We start from the raw sequence: 19,991 nt of genomic DNA on the forward strand, positions 1-19,991 counted from the left end.
ACCTGTTAATCAATTTTCTATTTTTAGCTAGTTTTATCCATCAAAACAACGTTGAAATAGAAACCCATGACATGAAATCTTTAACGCATCCTAAACTTTCTCGGAATATAAATTTCTAGAAGTGGAATCTCGGATCATTGGTATTTTATACATTCTCAAATGTAACTGCTTTACATTCACTAACATGATGTTTCCTCACATTCCTCCTCTCTACTTCACTTTTAAGTTTTCTGTTTCTTAAATGTGTTTTGTAAAGTTAGAAAAGCTTGCAGTACATAGTATGAAAAACAAGATATTTATTATCTAAATTTTAATCACTATTTGCTTTTTACTTAGGAGAATGAACAAGCTTTCAGTGTCATGTTCCAATGTATTTCAAGCAGTTTTACTCTACATGAGCTTTAGCTTTAAGAGAACAACTTGAATTTATCATCGACAGTTGTTTTAAAGCAATATTTGATTTAGTAGTTGTTAGTTGCTTAACAGTTACTTAAAAACTGTACAAATATCATATTTTTAAAAGTACTTTTAAATGTCTCCAAATTAAAAAAAAAATTTTTTTAAATGTCTCCAAATTAGTCAAAACCCAGTCTTTCTTACAGAAACCCTAAAATTTGAGAGAGAGAATTGCTCAAGCTGCTGAGACGGAGAAAGGCTGGGAAGAAATTTAGCAGAAGCCCTCATCTTTCCTCAAGTGACAAGTGCTGCTCGCACCAAAACACACATTCTCACTGGTGTCTAGGAGACTGTTTCCTTGAATTACCACTGCTAACACGCCCCCTTTTTCCTAGAAACTGTCATTTCCTGAAGCAACAGCATTCAAGAAAAAAACGAACACAGGACTCTTGAAGCAGAAGCCTGGCTGGGGACAGGCAGAAGCCCGGGCTGGCCTCCGAGTGCCTGTCCCTCCGCCCGTCCGGGATCAACCAAGTTATGCCAAGTGACTAACTCGTGACAGCCTCGGGCGCTGGGCGCTGGACGCTGGACGCCGGCCACGCTGCCACCTCGCTCGGGTCCAACGCTGCCGCAAGCAGCCTGGGCTGGGATGGCTCGGCCCTGGGCCCTCAGCGCCGGACCACGGTTTGGCGCTGGCCTCCCATCCCGGTGAGAGTCCTGAGCGATCCGGGCCCCTCCGTAGTCCCCGTCGGGGCGGCGACGGGAGAGGGCCCTTCGGACGTGAGGTCGGATATTGCAAGCGACTCAGGTTTTCCCATCCCGCCCTCACTCCGGAGCTGGAGTCTCGGCTGGGCGCGGGGAACCTTCGACACGGGTCAAGTCTTGCACCACCGGAGCCCTTCCCAACTCTTCCCAGGCGGGGTCGTGCGTTAGGGGGGAACTCTAGAGGGACGTCCCGAAGGATCTGGCCACTCACGCCCACTCCCTGCGTGGCGCTTGGAATTGGGGCCCCGGGCCCCCAGCACAGGCGACTCGGGCCGCCCTGGACTCCTTCCCACCCCGGAGTCTGGGGGAGGGTCTCGGGCGAGAGGTCAAGGGTCACAGATGGGCACTCCCTCCTCCTGGGCCCCGAGCCCAGGTCAAGGGGGTTCGGGTCCGGGCGAGAGCAGCGGCCACAGTACCTGGGTCGAGGCCAGCGTGTGCTGGAGCTGGTGTTGCTCCTCGCTGATCCTCTGCTTCAGCTTCTTGAACATGGCGCAGCGCGGGGTCCTGATGTGAGACCGGAGGGGCGAGCGCCCTGGGAGACCCCCCGCCCCCGCCGCCGCGGCGCAGCGGCCTCTCTACAGCAGGGGCCGCGGGGGCCGGGCCTCACCGCAGCCTCCTCGGGCTCGCGGGGGGATCGGGACACTCGTCCTGCGGGCGTCGGCGTCGCCGCCGCCGCGTCTCTTTCTTCTGGGTGCCACTGGTTGGCCTATGCCCCCCATCCAGCCCCGGCGGCGGCGGCGGCGGCGGCGACAACGGCAGCAGGTGAACGGTGTGCCCAGGACGCCTGCGCGGCCGACGTGGAGCTCGCCGGGGGAGCGGTACGGGGCGCCGGAGGGGCCAAGCACGACGCCGCGCCCGCACATGCGCGCTCGGCGTGGCGCTCCCTGCCGCGGCCGCCCGCACTAACACGCCGTTTTCTGCGCCGCAACGGTTGGTTTCGTGCGGAGATGCCGGCTCCGAGCTGGGGCGGGGCTGGTCTGAGCGCTGCGGAGGCCCCGGCGGAGGTGGAAAGGCCGTCCGCGAGGAGCTGCGGCGTGAGCGCCTGCGGTGGGGGGAGGGGAGCCAGGGACCTCGCCGCGTTCCCAGGGAGAGCGTACGCCTGTTCCGGGACGCCTGGGGGGGGCGGCCCAGGGCGGGAGCGTCTGCCTTTGGCTCAGGCAGGACCCCGGGATCCTGGGATCTAGTTCCGGGTGGGGCTCCCCACCCCCGCAGGGAGCCCTCCTCTCCCTCTGCCTATGCGTCCGCCTCTTTCTGTGTATTGTGAATAAATAAAAATAAAATCTCAAAAGAAATATTTATCATTCTAAGTGCTAGATCCTTGGGCTTATTAAAAGATTTCACAGCTGGTGGAATACACAAATTTCCAAAGGATCCAAGTTTACCCCTAGCATCTGCAATCATCCTAAGAAAGTTTAATGTTTATAGGCCTGGTTTTTCCAACACCCTGAACGTGGGCCATCTGTGAACCCCCAAATCCATCTCTGCAATGACTTCGGCAGGCTATACCAAATTGCTTCATATTGCCTCCATGTATCGGAACCTGAGAGCTGATCTTCATGTTTCAGCAAATATTTACTAGCATGTTGCTCTGTAAGATAATGTCGCCTGATCCCTAAGTGTGGTAGAGCCAGAACGGGGCCTAGTCTGAACGTTGCATTCACTGACAACTGGGCTGAGTCCTCTCTTATCTCATAGTGAATACATGTATTTACCAAGAAAGTAGAAGCATTGTGACTTTGGCCACATAGTACAAAGTCAAATGCCTGAAGGGAGCAGAAAGATTATGAGTACATACATATGGTCTAAGACAATGAAGAATGAGGGAAAATAACGAACTAGATAGTGCAAACTCTTCCAGAGATATTTTTAAATCACTGCAGCAAAACAGCTCTTACAATAAAATTCAGCCCAAAGGCCAGATGGCCAGATTAAGACTTCTGAGTCTTAATTCTCTGCCCTCATTTTCCTCATTTTAATATTTCATGGGAATGTTGTGAAGTTTGATGTGCATAGAGTATATAGCTCATAGTAAATGATACTTTAAAATTCTGAGAGTTTCATTCTCTCCTTGCTTCTAACATTGTCCTTCTCTGTGTTGAGAGGTCCAGCCTAGACCTGTCCCCTGAGTTCCAGACTATGGCGTCTTCATTAGGCTGTCAGGAGGTCAAAAACTGGCTGTTTTTGTGCCTGGTCTCCAGTACAGGGCCTGACACTAAATTTCTACAGAATTATTTAGTCTTAATACATCCAGCTGCCTACTGAACAATTTCTCTTAATAGTATATAGGCATCTCAATTCAACATGTCTGAAACTGAAATCATCTGCTACTACACTCCCTACCATCACCATCCTGATTTGCCTCTTCTGTGTTTCCTCTCACCCTCTTGCATCTTCCTCTTTGCAAGCTTGCCTTGCCATCTGTATTTTCTGCCTTGGCTGGTGTCATCTCCATCTGCCCAGTTACCCAAGTGAAAACTTGAAGTTAGTCAAAACATTCCTCTCATTCTTCACCCGTATCCAGAGACTCACCAAGCCCTGTGTCTTTTACTCTGAAATATTTCTTAAATCCATTCTCTTTCCTATTTACCCTGCCATTAGTTTCAAGCTTCATGACATCTCACCACTAAGATGATCCCCCAGTTTCGAAATTGGCTTCTCTCCAGGCTAATGTTACTCTCCTGCTGAAACCTCATCAGTGAACTCCTTGTCCTACAGGACACTATTCAAATTTCCAGGCTGTATAAGAAACCCTTGGCAGCTTGGCTCCTGCTGTCTCTTGTAATGCACCCTCTCCACACTCCACACTTAAAACCTCCAGAAATTTCAAATTAACTTGTGGTTCCCTTGAACATCCAGCTTTTGTCTACCTCCTTGCCTTTCTTTTTTTAGTCCCCAGGTTATTGGTAGTAGTTTTGAAAACCTTAATGAATCCAGCGTACTTATTTTCCTCCATGACTTTGTATATTTCTTCTTTTTCCACCTTTCTTGTCTATCTTGATAATGCTACCCACGTCATCTCCCCCTTCAAGCCTTTCCCAACACCACCCCTAAACCCACACACACATCAAGGGAGTTAATCATGCTCCCCTCTAAACAACTTCAGTCTTATAAGCTGTTAACGTATGTATCACACTGTATGTTTACCTATTATTACAAAAGTAATATACTCACTGTAACAAAAACAAAAGTGCAGTTGACCCTCGAACAACACAGATTTGAACTGCACAGGTAAAATTATACATGGATTTTTTTTTCAGTAAATACAGTACAAAACTGTAAATGTATTTTCCTTACAATTTTCTTAATACTTTCTTTTCTCTAGCTTGCTTAATTGTAAGAATACAATCTATAATACACATAACATACAAGATATGTGTTAGTCAACTGTTCGTGTTATCAACAAGGCTTTTGGTCAACAGTAGGCCAGTCATTAGTTACGTTTTGGGGAAGACAAAAGTTACAGATTTTTCAGCTATGCAGGAGGTTGGCATCCCTAACCCCTGCATTGTTCAAGGGCCAACTGTATAATCTTATGCCCCCAGACAGCCCCTATTAATAATTTAGTTTGTGCTCTTTCCAACGCACAGCTAGATCCCAGGACCCTGAGATCATGACCTGAGCCAAAGGCAGATGCTGAAGCAACTGAGCCACTCAGGCACTCCTCCCATTTCCATATTTTAAAAAATGTTTTGGGACTCCTGGATGGCTCAGCGATTGAGTGTCTGCCTTCCACTAAGGGCAGGATCCTGGGTCCTGGGATCGAGTCCTACATTCTGCCTCTGCCTGTGTCTCTGCCTCTCTCTGTGTATCTCATGAATAAATAAATAAAATATTTTTAAAAATGTTTTGACAAAAAGATGACATGGCATTTTGTTTTGATTTCCAATTAAATATAAGCAAAGTTAAAATCTAGTTACAAGTGTGTATGTTATCATAGATCTTTCAGATTATATTATAAAATTCATGTAACCTAGATATTAGCTTTTCATTTTCCCTAAGGGACAACTCCCTCTAAGTAAATTTGGGGAAATAGAGTGTTCCTTGGTCTTCTACGATTCTTCTTTAAGTCTCTACTAAATCCCATTCTACTGTGGGAAACCTCTTCATTTGCTATTAGTCTCAGTCCGGAAATCATGACTGCAGTCTCCCTGGGTACCTTGATGCTATACCTCTAAGGGACTTTGTAGGATGAGAATCAGGAGGGAGGAGAAAAACGAGTTGCATTTGGGGGAAATACTAAATATCTTTATGGACCCAACTCTCATTTCCTTCCATTACAGCCCTACTCAAGACAGGCAGACTTACCAAGTTTATTAGCAGATTGGAAAACACTAAAGGAATTATGGCATATTAAAGGAAGAAATCTAAACTATATGCTAAATAGGGGATGGGGATTGAGCAAAATAGGTGAAGGGGAGTGAGAGATCAGACTTCCAGTTATGGAATGAATAAGTCATGGAAATAAAAGGCACAGCATAAGGGATCCAGTCAATGATACTGTATAGTGATGTAATGGAACAGATGGTAACTACACTTGTGCTAAACATACATAACATATAAATTTGTCAAATCACCAAATTATACACCTGAAACTAGTGTAACACTGTATGTCAACTATATTTAAATAAAAACAAAAAAACTATATGCTAAATACAACTTTTCCCATAGTTTAAGGAAAAAAAACTTCAAAACCTATAACCTTGGGGTACCTGTCTGGCTCAGTCAGAAGAACATGTGACTCTTGATCTCGAGGTTGTGAGTTTGAGCCTCACATTGGATGTAGAGATTCCTTAAAGTAACGAAAAAAAAGTGATATCCTTTGTAGGATATTACTTGAAATTATCCATCCCTAGACCTTAATCTTATTCCCTGGTCTCTGTCCATAAGGACCCCTCTGCAGGAACATTCTCTACTAGATTCTACAGGGCAAATCTACCAACCTTTAGGAAAACTCTTACCTTTACCCACAGAAGTTGGCCCATGCTCCTTCGCCATCTAGGCAATTTTGGAGACTCAGTATTCTTTAATTTTACACTTATCCCACTCTGAGCTATTCAGGCTAGAATAACACCACATGGGAAGGGGACTGAGCTTCGGGCAGTAGATTCCATAGTAGACTGTGGTACTCCACCCCGTCCTCTTCAAAGTCTCCCTTGAGAATTGAAAGTATGTCATTTTATTCTTCCCAACAGTATGGAAGACCTTAAAAAGCAGCCAGAGAAAAAAGACATGTTAAACACAGAGAAAAAAAAAATAATGACTTCATGGAACATCTTTAAAATGCTGAAACAAATTTAAAAAACGCAAAGAAAGCATTCATTTATAATGAAAGCAAAATAAAGACATTTTCTGAAAAAGAACAGCTGAGAAAACTCTTTACCAGCAAACTTGAACTATAAGAAGTGCTCAAGAAATGACTCCAGATGGATATACAAGAGAGAAGGAAGAAATCCTAAAATGATAAATATGCAGATAAATATGAAAGACTATTTTTTTTCTCTTAATTTCTTTAAAATCAGCCCGGGGGGCTCAGGGGTTTAGCGCCACCTTCCGCCCAGGGCCTGATCCTGGAGACCGGAGATCAAGTCCTGCATCGGGTTCCCTGCATGGAGCCTGCTTCTCCCTCTGCCTGTGTCTCTGCCTCTCTCTCTCTCTCTCTCTCTCTCTCTCTCTGTGTGTGTGTGTGTGTGTCTCGTGAATAAATAAATAAAATCTTAAAATAAATAAAATAAAAAAAAATTGACTGTTGGGGCACCTGGGTCAGTGGCTCAATCAGTTGAGTGTCTGACTTTTGATTTCAGCTCAGGTCATGATCTCAGAGTCATGGGATCAAGCCTGGAGTTGGACTCTACACTCAGCACAGAGTCGGCTTGGGACTCTCTTCTCCTTCTTCCTCTGCTTCTCTCCCTGCTTGCATATTGTCTCTCTCCCTCTCTCTCTGAAGTAAATAAATAAAATCTTTTTTTAAATCAAATTAACCACTTAAAACAAAAATCATGACCATACATTGGTGGGGGGGAGGGCTTAACATACAATGAGGTAAAATCTATGATAATAATAACACAAAGAAAAAAAATAATAACACAAGGGACAAAAAGTTAGTAAATGGAAGTATGTATACTGCTATAAGGTTCTTACATTATATGTGTAGTACAACATTAATTCAGGTTAGACTGTGGTAAGTTAAGGATGCATATTGTAATGCCTAGAACAATCACTAAAAAAAGAAACACTAAAACAAAAGATTTAAGTCCCATAGAAGATGTAAGATACAATCCTAAAACATAATAAAAAAGAAGACAGCAATGAAAAGGGAACAAAGAACTAATGTGACAAATAAAAAACAAGGAAGAAGATGGTAGGCTTAAAGCTAATCATATAAAAATTACACTCAATATAAATTAATTAAATACTTGGATGAAAAAGCAGAGATGGTCATAATGAATAGAAAAGCAAGATCCAACTATATATTGTTTTTAAGGCATGCAATTTCAATATAAAGACACAGATAAGTTAATCATAAAAACATGGAAAAGGGACACCTGTGTGGCTCAGCGGTTGAGCTTCTTCTGCCTTTGGCTCAGGGTGTGATCCCAGGGTTCCAGGATTGAGTCCCACATCGGGCTCCCTGCAGGGAGCCTGCTTCTCCCTCTGCCTCTGTCTCTGCCTCTCTCTCTCTCTGTGTCCCTCACTAATAAATAAACGAAATCATTTTAAAAAATAAAAATAAATAAAAGCATGGAAAAGAATATACTATATATCACAGATCAAGTTCCCCTGGTAACAGACTCTGAGATTTACTTACAAGAAATGTGTTAGAACTTGTTAGAGGGGAAAGGCCAGAGGGGTTGGGACAATACAGACAGGTGTGAGTCATATGTAGCCACACTACTAGCTGCTTGCAAAATGAATGCCTCAGTTCTGAAAGCACATCTGAACAATGCACCAGAGAATCCAGTATACTATGCAAACCTGAATCATAGGAAAGCTGATATAACTGTATTAATATCAAATAAAGTAGACTTCAAGACAAGAAGTATTACAAAAATAAAGAACATTTATTTCTTTTTTAAGATTATTTGAGAAGGGGAGGGCCAGAGGGAGAAAGAATCTAAAGCAGAATCCATTCTCTGTGTGGAGCCAAATGCAGGGCTCTGTCTCACAACTTTGAGATCTTGACCTGAGCCAAAACCAAGAGTCGGAGGCTTAACCTACTAAGCCACCCAGGTGCCCCTAAAGAACATTTCAAAATAAAGAAAAGGTCAACTCATCAAGAAAACATAATCCTAAATGTGTATCTATATAATAACATAGCTTCATGAAGCTATGAAGCAAAAACTGAAATGAAAGGACAAATTTTTAAATCTCCAATTACAGTTGGAGATTTTAAGATACCTCTCTTAGTCTCCTTTTCTTTTTTTATACATTTGTTTTTTTTTATTTTTTTTTTAATTATTTATGATAGTCACACAGAGAGAAAGAGAGGCAGAGACATAGGCAGAGGGAGAAGCAGGCTCCATACACCGGGAGCCCGACGTGGGATTTGATCCCGGGTCTCCAGGATCGCGCCCTGGGCCAAAGGCAGGCGCTAAACCGCTGCGCCACCCAGGGATCCCTACATTTGTTTTTTTTGTTTTTTTTTTTTTCTTAATTTTTATTTATGATAGTCACACAGAGAGAGAGAGGGGCAGAGACACAGGCAGAGGGAGAAGCAGGCTCCATGCACCGGGAGCCCGACGTGGGATTCGATCCCGGGTCTCCAGGATCGCGTCCTGGGTCAAAGGCAGGCGCCAAACTGCTGCGCCACCCAGGGATCCCTATACATTTGTTTTTTATTTAAGTTCGATCTGCCAACATATAGTATAACACCCAGTGCTCATCCCATCAAGTACCCTCCTCGGTGCCCGTCACCAAGTTACCCTATCCTCCCACACACCTCCCCTTTACAACCCTTTGTTTGTTTCCCAGAGTTAGAAGTCTGCATGGTTGGTCTCCCTCTCTAGTTTTTCCCCTCCTTTCCTTTATAATCCCTTTCACTAGTTCTTACATTCGATGTGTCAGTGAAACCATATGATGATTGTCCTTCTCTGATTGACTTATTTTGCTCAGCATAATACCCTCCAGTTCCATCCATGTCAAAGCATAGTGGGTATTTGTCTCTTCTGATGGCTAAGTAATATTCCATTGTGTGTGTATAAATTAATTAATTAATTTATTTATTTATTTATTCCACATTTACACTACATGTATACCACATCTTTTTTATCCATTTATCTGTCGAAGGACATCATGGCTCCTTCCACAGTTTGGCTATTGTGTACATTGCTGTTATAGATATTGGGGTACAGGTGTCCTGGCTTTTCACTACATCTGTATCTTTGGGGTAAATCCCCAGCAGTGCAATTGCTTGGTCATAGGGCAGGTCTATTTTTAACTCTTTGAGGAACCTCCACACAGTTTTCCAGAGTGGCTGCACCAGTTCACATTCCCACCAACAGTGTAAGAGGGTTCCCTTTTCTCCACATCCTCTCCAACATTTGTGGTTGTTAATTTTCGCCATTCTCACTGATGTGACATATCTCATTGTGGTTTTGTTTTTTGTTTTGTTTTGGTTTGTTTTTTTTAATTTTTTTATTTATTTATGATAGGCACACAGTGAGAGAGAGAGAGGCAGAGACACAGGCAGAGGGAGAAGCAGGCTCCATGCACCGGGAGACCGACGTGGGATTCGATCCGGGATCTCCAGGATCGCGCCCTGGGCCAAAGGCAGGAGCCAAACCACTGCGCCACCCAGGGATCCCTCATTGTGGTTTTAATTTGTATTTCCCTGATGGCAAATGATGCAGAGCATTTTCTCATGTGCTTGTTGGCCATGTGTATGTCTTCTTTGGTGAAATTTCTGTTCATGTCTTCTGCCTTCTGCCTTCATGGTTGGATTTTATGTTTCTTGGGTGTTGAGTTTGATAAGTTCTTTATAGATCTTGGATACTAGCCCTTTACCTGATATGTCATTTGCAAATATCTTCTCCCATTCTGTAGGTTGTCTTTTAGTTTTGTTGACTGTTTCTTTTGCTGGGCAGAAGATATTATCTTGATTAAGTTCCAACAGTTCATTTTTGCTTTTGTTTCCCTTGCCCTCATAGATATATCTTGCAGGAAGTTACTGTGGCCAAGGTAAAAAAGGTTGTTGCCGGTGTTCTCCTCTAGGACTGTGATGGAATCTTGTCTCACATTTAGATCTTTCATCCATTTTGAGTTTATCTTTGTGTATGGTGAAAGAGAGTGGTCTAGTTTCATTCTTCTGCACGGGGCTGTCCAATTTTCCCAGCACCATTTATTGAAGAGACTGTCCTTTTTCCAGTGTATAGTCTTTCCTGCTTTGTTGAATATTAGTTGACCATAGAATTGAGGGCCCATTTCGGGGTTTTCTGTTCTGTTCCATTGATCTATGTGTCTGTTTTTTTGTGCCAGTACCGCACTGCTTGATGATCACAGTTTTGTAATACAGCTTGAAATCTAGCATTGTGATGCCCCTGGCATTGGTTTTCTTTTTCAGTAATTCTCTGGCTTATTTGAGGTCTTTGATTCCATACAAATCTTAAGATTATTTTTTCCAATTCTGTGAAGAAAGTCCATGGTTTTTTGATAGGGATTGCATTAAATGTGTAAATTGCCGTGGGTAGCATAGACATTTTCGCAACGTTTATTCTTTCAATCTGTGAACATGGAATGTTTTTCCATCTCTTTGTGTCTTCTTCAGTTTCTTTCAGAAGTGTTCTGTAGTTTTTAGGGTATAGGTCCTTTACCTCTTTCGTTCAGTTTATTCCTAGGTCTCTTATGCTTTTGTATATGGTGCAATTGTAAATGGGATTGACTCCTTAATTTCTCTTTCTTCAGTCTCATTGTTAGTTTATAGAAATGCAACTGATTTCTGTGCATTGATTTTGTATCCTGCCACATTGTATGAGTTCTAGCAATCTTGGGGTGGAGTCTTCTGGGTTTTCTATGTACAGTATCATGTCATCTGCGAAGAGGGAGAGTTTGAGTTCTTCTTTGCCAATTTGAATGCCTTTTATTTCTTTTTGTTGTCTAATTACTGTCCAAAAATTACTGTTGTCTAATTTTACTGTTGTCTAATTACTTCTAGTACTATGTTGAATAGCAGTGGTGAGAGTGGACATCCCTGTCGCGTTCCTGATCCTAGGGGAAAGGCTTTCAGTTTTTCCCCATTGAGAATGATATTTGCTGTAGGCTTTTTTTTCATAGATGGCTTTTAAGATATTGAGGAATGGGGGCAGCTGGGTGGCTCAGAGGTTTAGTGCCACCTTCGGCCCAGGGTGTGATCCTGGAGACCCAGGATCGAGTCCCACGTCTGGCTCCCTGCATGGAGCCTGCTCCTCCCTCTGCCTGTGTCTGTGTGTGTCTTTCATGAATAAATAAATAAAATCTTTAAAAAAAGATATTGAGGAATGTTCCCTCTATCCCTACACTTTGAAGAGTTTTGATCAGGAATGGATGCTATATTTTGTCAAATGCTTTCTCTGCATCTATTGAGAGGATCATATGGTTCTTGTTTTTTCTCTTGTTGATGTGATCTATCATGTTGATTGTTTTATGAGTGTTGAACCACCCTTGCATCCTGGGGATAAATCCCACTTGGTCATGGTGAATAATCCTCTGAATGTACTGTTGGATCCTATTGGCTAGTATCTTGGTGAGAATTTTTGCCTCTGTGTTCATCAGGGAGATTAGTGTATAATTCTCCTTTTTGGTGGGGTCTTTGTCTGGCTTTGGAATCAAGGTGATGGTGGCCTCATAGAACGAGTTTGGAAGTACTCCATCCCTTTCTATCTTTTGGAACAGCTTTAGTAGAATAGGTATTGTTTCTTCTATAAACATTTGATAGAATTACCTGGGAAGCCATCTGGCCCTGAACTTTTGTGTCTTGGGAGGTTTTTGATGACTGCAATTTCCTCACTCATTATTGGCCTGTTCAGGTTTTCTATTTCTTCCTGTTCCAGTTTTGGTAATTAGTGGTTTTCCAGAAATGCATTCATTTCTTCTAGATTGCGTAATTTTTTGGCATATAGCTGCTCATAATACGTTTTTAGAATTGTATTTCCTTGATATTGGTTGTGATTTCTCCTCTTTCATTCATGACTTTATTAATTTGAGTCTTTTCTTTTCTTTTTAATAAGGCTGGCTAATGGTTTATCTATCTTACTAATTCTTTCAAAGAACCAATTCCTGGTTTTGTTGATTTGTTCTACAGTTCTTCTGGTCTCTATTTCATTGAGTTCTGCTCGAATCTTTATTATCTCTTCTTCTGCTTGGTGTAGGTTTTATTTGTTGTTCTTTCTCTAGTTCCTTTTGGTGCAAGGTTAGCTTTTGTATTTGAGTTTTTTCCAATTTTTTTGAGGGAGGCTTGTATTGTGATGTATTTCCCCTTAGGATCACTTTTGCTGTATCCCAAAGATTTTGAACAGTTGTATCTTCATTTTCATTACTTTCCATGAATCTTTTAAATTCTTCTTTAATTTCCTAGTTGACCCATTCATCTTTTAGTAGGATCTCTTTAACCTCCATGTGTTTGAGTTTCTTCCAAATTTCTTCTTGTGATTGACTTCTAGTTTCAAAGTATTGTGGTCTGAAAATATGCAGAGGACCATCCCAATCTTTTGCTATTAGCTGAGACATGATTTGTGACCCAGTATGTGGTCTATTCTGGAGAAAGTTCCATGTGCACTTGAGAAGAATGTGTATTCAGTTGCATTCGGATTGTAAGTTCTGTATATATCTGTGAAATCTATTTGGTCTGGTGTATCATTTAAAGCCCTTGTTTCTTTGGTGCTGTTCTGCTTAGAATATCTGTCATTTGCTGAAAGTGCCGTGTTGAAGTCTCCTACTATTAGTGTATTATCTAAGTATCTCTTTACTTTGGTTATTAATTGATTGATAATTAACTGGCAGCTTCCACATTAGGAGCATAAATATTCATGATTGTTAAGTCTTCTTGTTGGATAGACCCTTTAAGTGTGATACAGTGTCCCTCTTCATCTCTTACTATAGTCTTTGGTATACACTCTAATTTATCTATTATGAGGATTGCTACCCCAGCTTTCTTTTGAGGACCATTTGAATGGTAAATAGTTCTCCACCCCTTCATTTTCAGGCTGGAGGTGTCCTCAGGTCTGAAATGGGTCTCTTATAGACAGCAAATAGATGGGTCTTGCTTTTTTTATCCAGCACAATATCCTGCATCTTTTGATGGGATCATTTATCCCATTCATGGTTAGAGTAACTATTGAAAGATATGAATTTAGTGTCATCATAATACCTATTCAGTCCCTGTTTTGTGGATTGTTTATTTGGGCTCCTTCTTTCTTTTACAGGGTCCCTCTTAATATTTCTTGCAGAGCTGGTCACATATTCTTTCAGTTTCTGCCTATCCTGGAAGGTCTTTATCTCTCCTTCTATTCTGAATGAGAGCCTTGCTGGATAAAGTATTCTTGGATGCATCTTCTTCTCATTTAGTACCCTGTATATATCCTGCCAGCCCTGTCTGGCCTGCCAGGTCTCTGTGGAGAGGTCTGCTGTTAATGTTATTTCTCCCCATATAAGTTAAGAGTCTCTTGTCTCGAGCTGCTTTAAGGATTTTCTCTTTATCTTTGAAATTTGCAAGTTTCACTATTAAATGTCAAGATGTTGAACAGTTTTTATTGATTTTGGGAGGTTCTCTCTATCTCTTGGATCTGAATGCCTATTTCTTTCCCCAGATTTGGGATGTTCTCAGCTATGATTTGTTCAAATTTGTGGTCTACTCTCTCCCTCAGCACTTCTGGAATCCCAATTAGATGTATATTCTTCCTTCTCAAGCTATCATTTATTTCCCTAAGCCTTTCCTCGTGGGCTCTTAATTGTTTTTCTCTTTTCTCCTCAGCTTTCTTCCTTACCATCAACTTGTCTTCTATGTCACTCACTCTGTCTTCCACCTCATTAACTCTAGCAGGTTGCACATCCAGTTTAGATTGCATCTCATTTAATCTATTTTTAATTTCAGCCTGATCAGATCTCAATTCTGTGGTAATGAAGTCTCTAGAGTCCTTTACACTTTTTTCCAGAGCCACCAGTAACTTTATAATTGTACTTCTGAATTGAATTTCTGACATCATATTGAAATCCAAATTCTGTAACTCTGTGGCAAAGAGTATTGTTTCCGGTTTTCTTTTGTGGTGAATTCTTCCTTCTAGTCATTTTGTCCAGTGCAGAGAGTGGCTGTATGAGTGGGCTGAGTCAAAAATATCAACCATGACCTATGTAAAATCCCCAGATGATTTTTGTTGGAAGCGAAAACTTTTCTCTCTGTAGCATTCCAGCTGTTCTCTCTTTAAATCTCAGGTTGAATTCATAGGTGTTCAGGATGTTTTGAAAGTTCTATAGGTAATTGTGTGGGACCAGATGAGTTGAGGACCCCTACTCTTCCACCATCTTGCCACCTCCTCTCCCTCTCTTAGTCTCCTTGATAAAATAAGTAGACAAAAAAGTATGTAAAGATATAGAGGATCTGAGTCAGCTAACTTTGCCTAATTGATATTTTTGGAAAACAACAACCAACAACTGCAGAATGCACATTCTTTTTTAGTACACATGATACTCAAGATAGACCATATGCTATTTCATAAATCTCAATAAATTTCAAAGGATTTAATATCATACAGCATATTCTCTGATCACAAAGGAATTAAATTAGAAATCAATAACAAAATTATATCTAAAAAATCCCTAAATATTTTGAAATTAGGCAGCTAACATCCAAATAAGCAATGGGTCAAAGAACAAAGTTCAAGAGAAATCAGAAAATGTTTTAAATGAATGAAAATGAAAATAAACATGTCAAAACTTGTGAGGTGCAGCTAAAGCAATGCTTAGAAGGAAATTTATAGTATTGCATGTTTATATTAGAAAAGGAAGAGGTTAAAAACCAGTAATCTAAGACTCCAACTTAAGAACTTAAAAAAGAAGAGAAAATTAAAACCAAAGTAAGTAGAAGGCATTAAACAATACAGATAAGTGCAAAAATCAATAAAATAGAAACAATAGAGAAATACCAATAAAGCGAAACTTTGGTTTTTAGAAAAGATTAATAAAATTGATAAGCCCCTAGTAAGACTCATTGAGAGAAAGAAAAACACTATCAATATCAGGAATTAAAGACAGGCTATCACCATAGATTCTACAGATAGTACTAGGGAGTATCACAAAAGGGTTTAGGCAAATAATTTCAACAATATAGAAAAATGGACATATCCTTCAAAAGACACAAATTATCAAACCTTTGATGTTTCTCAGCCAGTGACTAAGTAAACAAATTGTGGTACATCCATACCACAGAATACTACTCTAAAATATAAAGAATCAACTATTGATAGCCACAACAACCTGAAAGGATCTCAAGTAAAGTGAAAAAAGTCAGACTTAAAAGAAGTCATACACATATATGATTCATTTATATGACATTCTGGAAAGACAAAATGATAGGGAAAGAGAGCAATTCAGTGTTTTCTAGGACGTAAGTAGGGTGAAGGATGAGGATGGGGTGGGGGAGGTATTAAAAGGGCATAATGAGGGAATCTTTGGGATGATGAAAGACTTCATATCATAGCTCTGATGGTAGATATACAACTCTGTGCACTTCTCAACGCCCCCCCCCCGCAAAAAGCCTATGCACTACACACACTGAATTTCACTGTATAAAAATTTTAGAATAAAATTTTAAAAACTAAAGCTCAGAGAGGTTTAGAATCTCAGTGGTTGAGCATCAGCCTTTGGCTTGGGGCATGATCCCAGGGCCCTAGGATGGAGCCCCACTTCGAGCTCCCTACAGGGAGCCTGCTTCTCCCTCAGTCTATGTCTCTGCCTCTCTCTGTGTCTCTCATAAATAAATAAATAAAATCTTAAAAAAAAAAAAAAAAAGAAGAGGGGCAGCCCAGGTGGCTCAGCGGTTTAGCGCCACCTTCAGCCCAGGGGTGTGATCCGGAAGACCCGGGGTCGAGTCCCATGTCGGGCTCCCTGCATGGAGCCTGCTTCTCCCTCTGCCTGTCTCTCTGCCTGTCTCTCTCTATGTGTCTCATAAATAAATAAAATTAAAAGAGAGAGAGAGAGAGAGAATCTCATCCAAAGTAACACAGTCTGGATGGTAGAGCAGCATTTGAACCCAGAGCTCTAAAGCTCTAAAGCTCTAAAGCTCATGGCACATCACCATGCAAACTACCTCTGGATTCATTATTGTGGAGACACAGATTTTCATTGACTTTGATTGCTCTGTGCTCTCCAACTCTGCCTCAAAATGATTTACTGATTGATACTGATGTGTGCTCACTAAAATAAATTCTTTCTTGGTTGTCAGAAAAGAAATATTTTACTTTTGTATATATTGAAATACCTCATTACATTGTTTTAATGCTCTTGATGAGAACACTTTGAAACATAGTATGTTTTTAATGTTTACTTTTGCAAAAGAACATGGTATGTCTAGGTATATTACAGTTCTAGAAGAGTAGGAAAGACTTCCATGAAAGAAAGGTCTCCATATCTTTGTCTAAACTTAGACTGTGACTCTCTCAGGAATCTAGCCTACTTTTTTGCCTACAGTCTTTTCCTTAAATAATTTTGGGGGAGGGTACCTTTGTTTTTAATTTAAGTCCTCTTGTAGGCAAAAAGTAAGTACACTAGGGGGGATGTGAAGCATTACATTGTCATTGTTAGTGCCCTGTTTGACAATAGGCACAAAAAAGAGCAAAAAAATTACTCTCCTAAAGTCATATGATCTCAGCGACAGAAGTGGAAAATGACCTCAGGCCTTCTTGCTCTTTCTCCTGGCCTCCCAACTGTCAGAAGTTTAACGCTTCCCTCTCTTCTCTGAGACACACCCTGCTAGATTTCTAAAAGTTCAATGTCATCTTTAGCACTTTTATAGTTGTTTGCATGACATGTCCTAGGACAGTTTACACAGCTGATGGCAACAATTTAATGAGAAGACCCTTTCAAAGAGAAAGCCCCAACACTGAGCTGGGGGGTGGAAAATCATTTCAAGAATCAGGTCTCTTAGTAACAGTGGAGGGAATAAAGGTGAGAAGTGGCAAATTCCTTGCTCCTTAGTAAGTAACTACTTGACAATCAGATTCTTAGGTACACAAATTCACTGTTGCAAACATTTGGATACTGTGTTTGTGTTTCAGTAAAAACAAAAAGAACCCTTGCCTCAAATTCAAGGTAATGGTTGGTAGATTCTTCCCATATGGAAAGGTTGGTAAGATGAGGAATAAGCAAGCACACAGACATTGAACTCAACTGGCTGGGTTCAAATCCTAGCTTCACCGTCTATTACTCTGTGATGGGGAAAAGTTGCTTTGCTTCTCTGTTTCAGGTTAGGTTTTTTTTTTTTTTTTCCTTTTTAAAAAAAAATTTATTTTATTTATTTGAGAGAGCATGAGTGGCAGGAGGGGCAGAAGGTAAGAGAGAAGCAGACTCCCCACTGAGCAGGGAGTCCTACATGAGGCTCAATCCCAGGACCCTGAGAATATGACCTGAGCTCAAGACAGACACTTAATCAACTGAGTGGCCCAGGCACCGTGTCTCAGTTTTTTCATATGCAAAATGAAGATGTATAATTATATCCACCATAAATTTCCTATGAGGGTTAAAAATGTAGTTGGATAATAATAAAAATAATTTTAAAAGTCGGTATCTTTTTTTTTTTAAGATTTTATCTGTTTATTTGACAGAGAGTGAGACAGTACAGAGGGAGCAGCAGGCAGAAGAAGAGGAAGAAACAGGCTCTCCACTGAGCAGAGAGCCCAATGTGGGGTTCGATCTCTGGACCCTGGGATCATGACCTGAGCTCAAGGCAGATGCTTAACTGATTGAGCTACCCAGGCGCCCCCAATAAGTCAGTATCTTGAGGAAAAAAAAGTTGGATTCGTGCCTCACACCTACAAAATTAGATTATTAAAGCACTAGAAAAAAATACAGGACTGTTATTCTATAATCTTGGAGTGGTAAATGTCTTTCTAAGTATAACACAAAACCAGAAACCATTACAATTAACAAAGTTGAATTTATCAATCTATATAAATGTTTTTTCATAATTCTGCTTGTCAGAAAATGCCTAATGTGATGAATCTTGTGCAATGCATTGCTCTGTAGTAATCACATGGCAACATGAATGAATTTTATATAATGTTGAGCAAAAGAAGGTAAATAAAAGAATGTATACTATGTTATTTCATGCAGGCAAAACTAATCTATGGCATTGGAAATCAAGGAAAATATTGTCTTGGGGTATAGAAAAGGCAATGCAACAAGGAGGGGAAATTGAGGAAAGATCCTAGGGTACCTGAGGGTAGTGCTCTGTCTTTGCTGTTAGTACATGGATATGCTTGAAATACTTGTTTCCTGGTTGTGGTGGTGAGCATACAGATCTATTTACACATATGTTAAAACTCAGGGAACTTCATACCAAAAGTAAAATTCAATTTTACTGAATTTAAGTTTTAAAATAATAATGGTTTACTGTGAAAATAATAGCACAAAAGTTTAAAAAGAATGAGGCAGCTCTCTGCATATGAATAAGGGAAGATCTCAAGAGAGATATCAAAGTATGCTACAATGTATACAGCATGCTACCTTTAGTGCAATTAAAAATTATATTTGTGGGGCATCTGGGTAGCTCAGTCTGTTAAGCATCTGCCTTCAGCTAGATAATGGTCTTGGGTCCTGGGGTTGAGCCCCAAGTCAGGCTCTGTGCTCAGCAGGGAATCTGCTTCTCTCTCTCCCTCTGCCCTTCCCCTGCTCATGCTCTCTCTCAAGCTCTCTCTCTCAATAGATAAAATTTTATTTAAAAAATTGTATTCATGGGGCACCTGGGTGGCTCAGTGGTTGAGTGTCTGCCTTTGGTTCAGGGCACGATCCCAGGGCCCTGGGATTGAGTCCCACATCGGGATCCCCACAGGGAGCCTGCTTCTCCCTCTGCCTATGTCTCTGCCTCTTTCTTTCTGTGTCTCTCATGAATAAATAAATGAAATCTTTATTATATTCATATATACATATATGTTATGTTGAACCATGAAATTGCTGGGTTTTTAATTTCAAAAATTATAATTTCATATGGTTCAACATATGTGTATATATCTTTATAAATGTATAGATATCACAAAATACATCTCAAAAGACACGTAAAAAATCCAATGATGATTGTTATTACCAGTGAAGGAAACTAGACAGCAGGAGGTATCAATGGTGAGAACATTTACCTTCATATCCTTTTCTATATTTTGAATTCATATCTGAAGCATGTGTTAACTATTCAAAAATTAATTTTTAATATGTTCAAGAAAAAGCAGGCCATGGAATACTATCTTCACAATTTTAAAGGGAAATGGTTTTCTTTTCTTTTCTTTTTTTTTTTCTTTTTGGAAATGGTTTTCAACCTCAAATTCTTTTTGAACCAAATAATTAATTAATCAATTATGTGTGTGCCCACAATACTTAGGAAAAATATTGAGGGATACACACCAATTAGTTGTGGATGGGTTAACCCTGAATCAAAATAGGGGAAGTGCAATTTTCACTTTTTAATTTGTGTGTTTCTGTATCTTTTGAATATTTAAACTGTATTTTCAAGATTTTTATATAACCTGTGGCTGAGCCTCATCTCCGAACAAGATACTACTTCAATTGACTCTCCAAAAGAAAACAGACTCCATTATGCAATAGTAAAAATTGGTTTTTCACTTCAGAATCTAGAATTTCCAGAATCTAGATTTTCTAAA

At 40.6% G+C, this 19,991-nt stretch overlaps 1 protein-coding gene across 6 annotated transcripts in view; it reads right to left on the reverse strand.

Moving 5' to 3' along the window:
• The window catches only part of GOLGA4 (golgin A4), a 123,931-nt gene extending 121,931 nt beyond the window's left edge, over positions 1-2,000 (reverse strand). For 4 of the 6 annotated variants that reach the window (XM_072793394.1, XM_072793393.1, XM_072793392.1 and 1 more), the window contains exon 1: positions 1,578-1,973. In XM_072793394.1, coding sequence (XP_072649495.1) covers positions 1,578-1,649 — 72 coding nt within the window. In that variant the 5' untranslated portion in view covers positions 1,650-1,973. Of the gene's footprint in view, positions 1-1,577 lie in introns of all 6 variants that reach the window. The other 2 variants (XM_072793389.1, XM_072793388.1) reach the window with 1 other exon arrangement.
• Between the last annotated feature and the right edge of the window lie 17,991 nt (positions 2,001-19,991).

Source organism: Canis lupus, chromosome 22 (assembly GCF_048164855.1).
Source record: "Canis lupus baileyi chromosome 22, mCanLup2.hap1, whole genome shotgun sequence".
Lineage (NCBI taxonomy): Eukaryota > Metazoa > Chordata > Mammalia > Carnivora > Canidae > Canis > Canis lupus.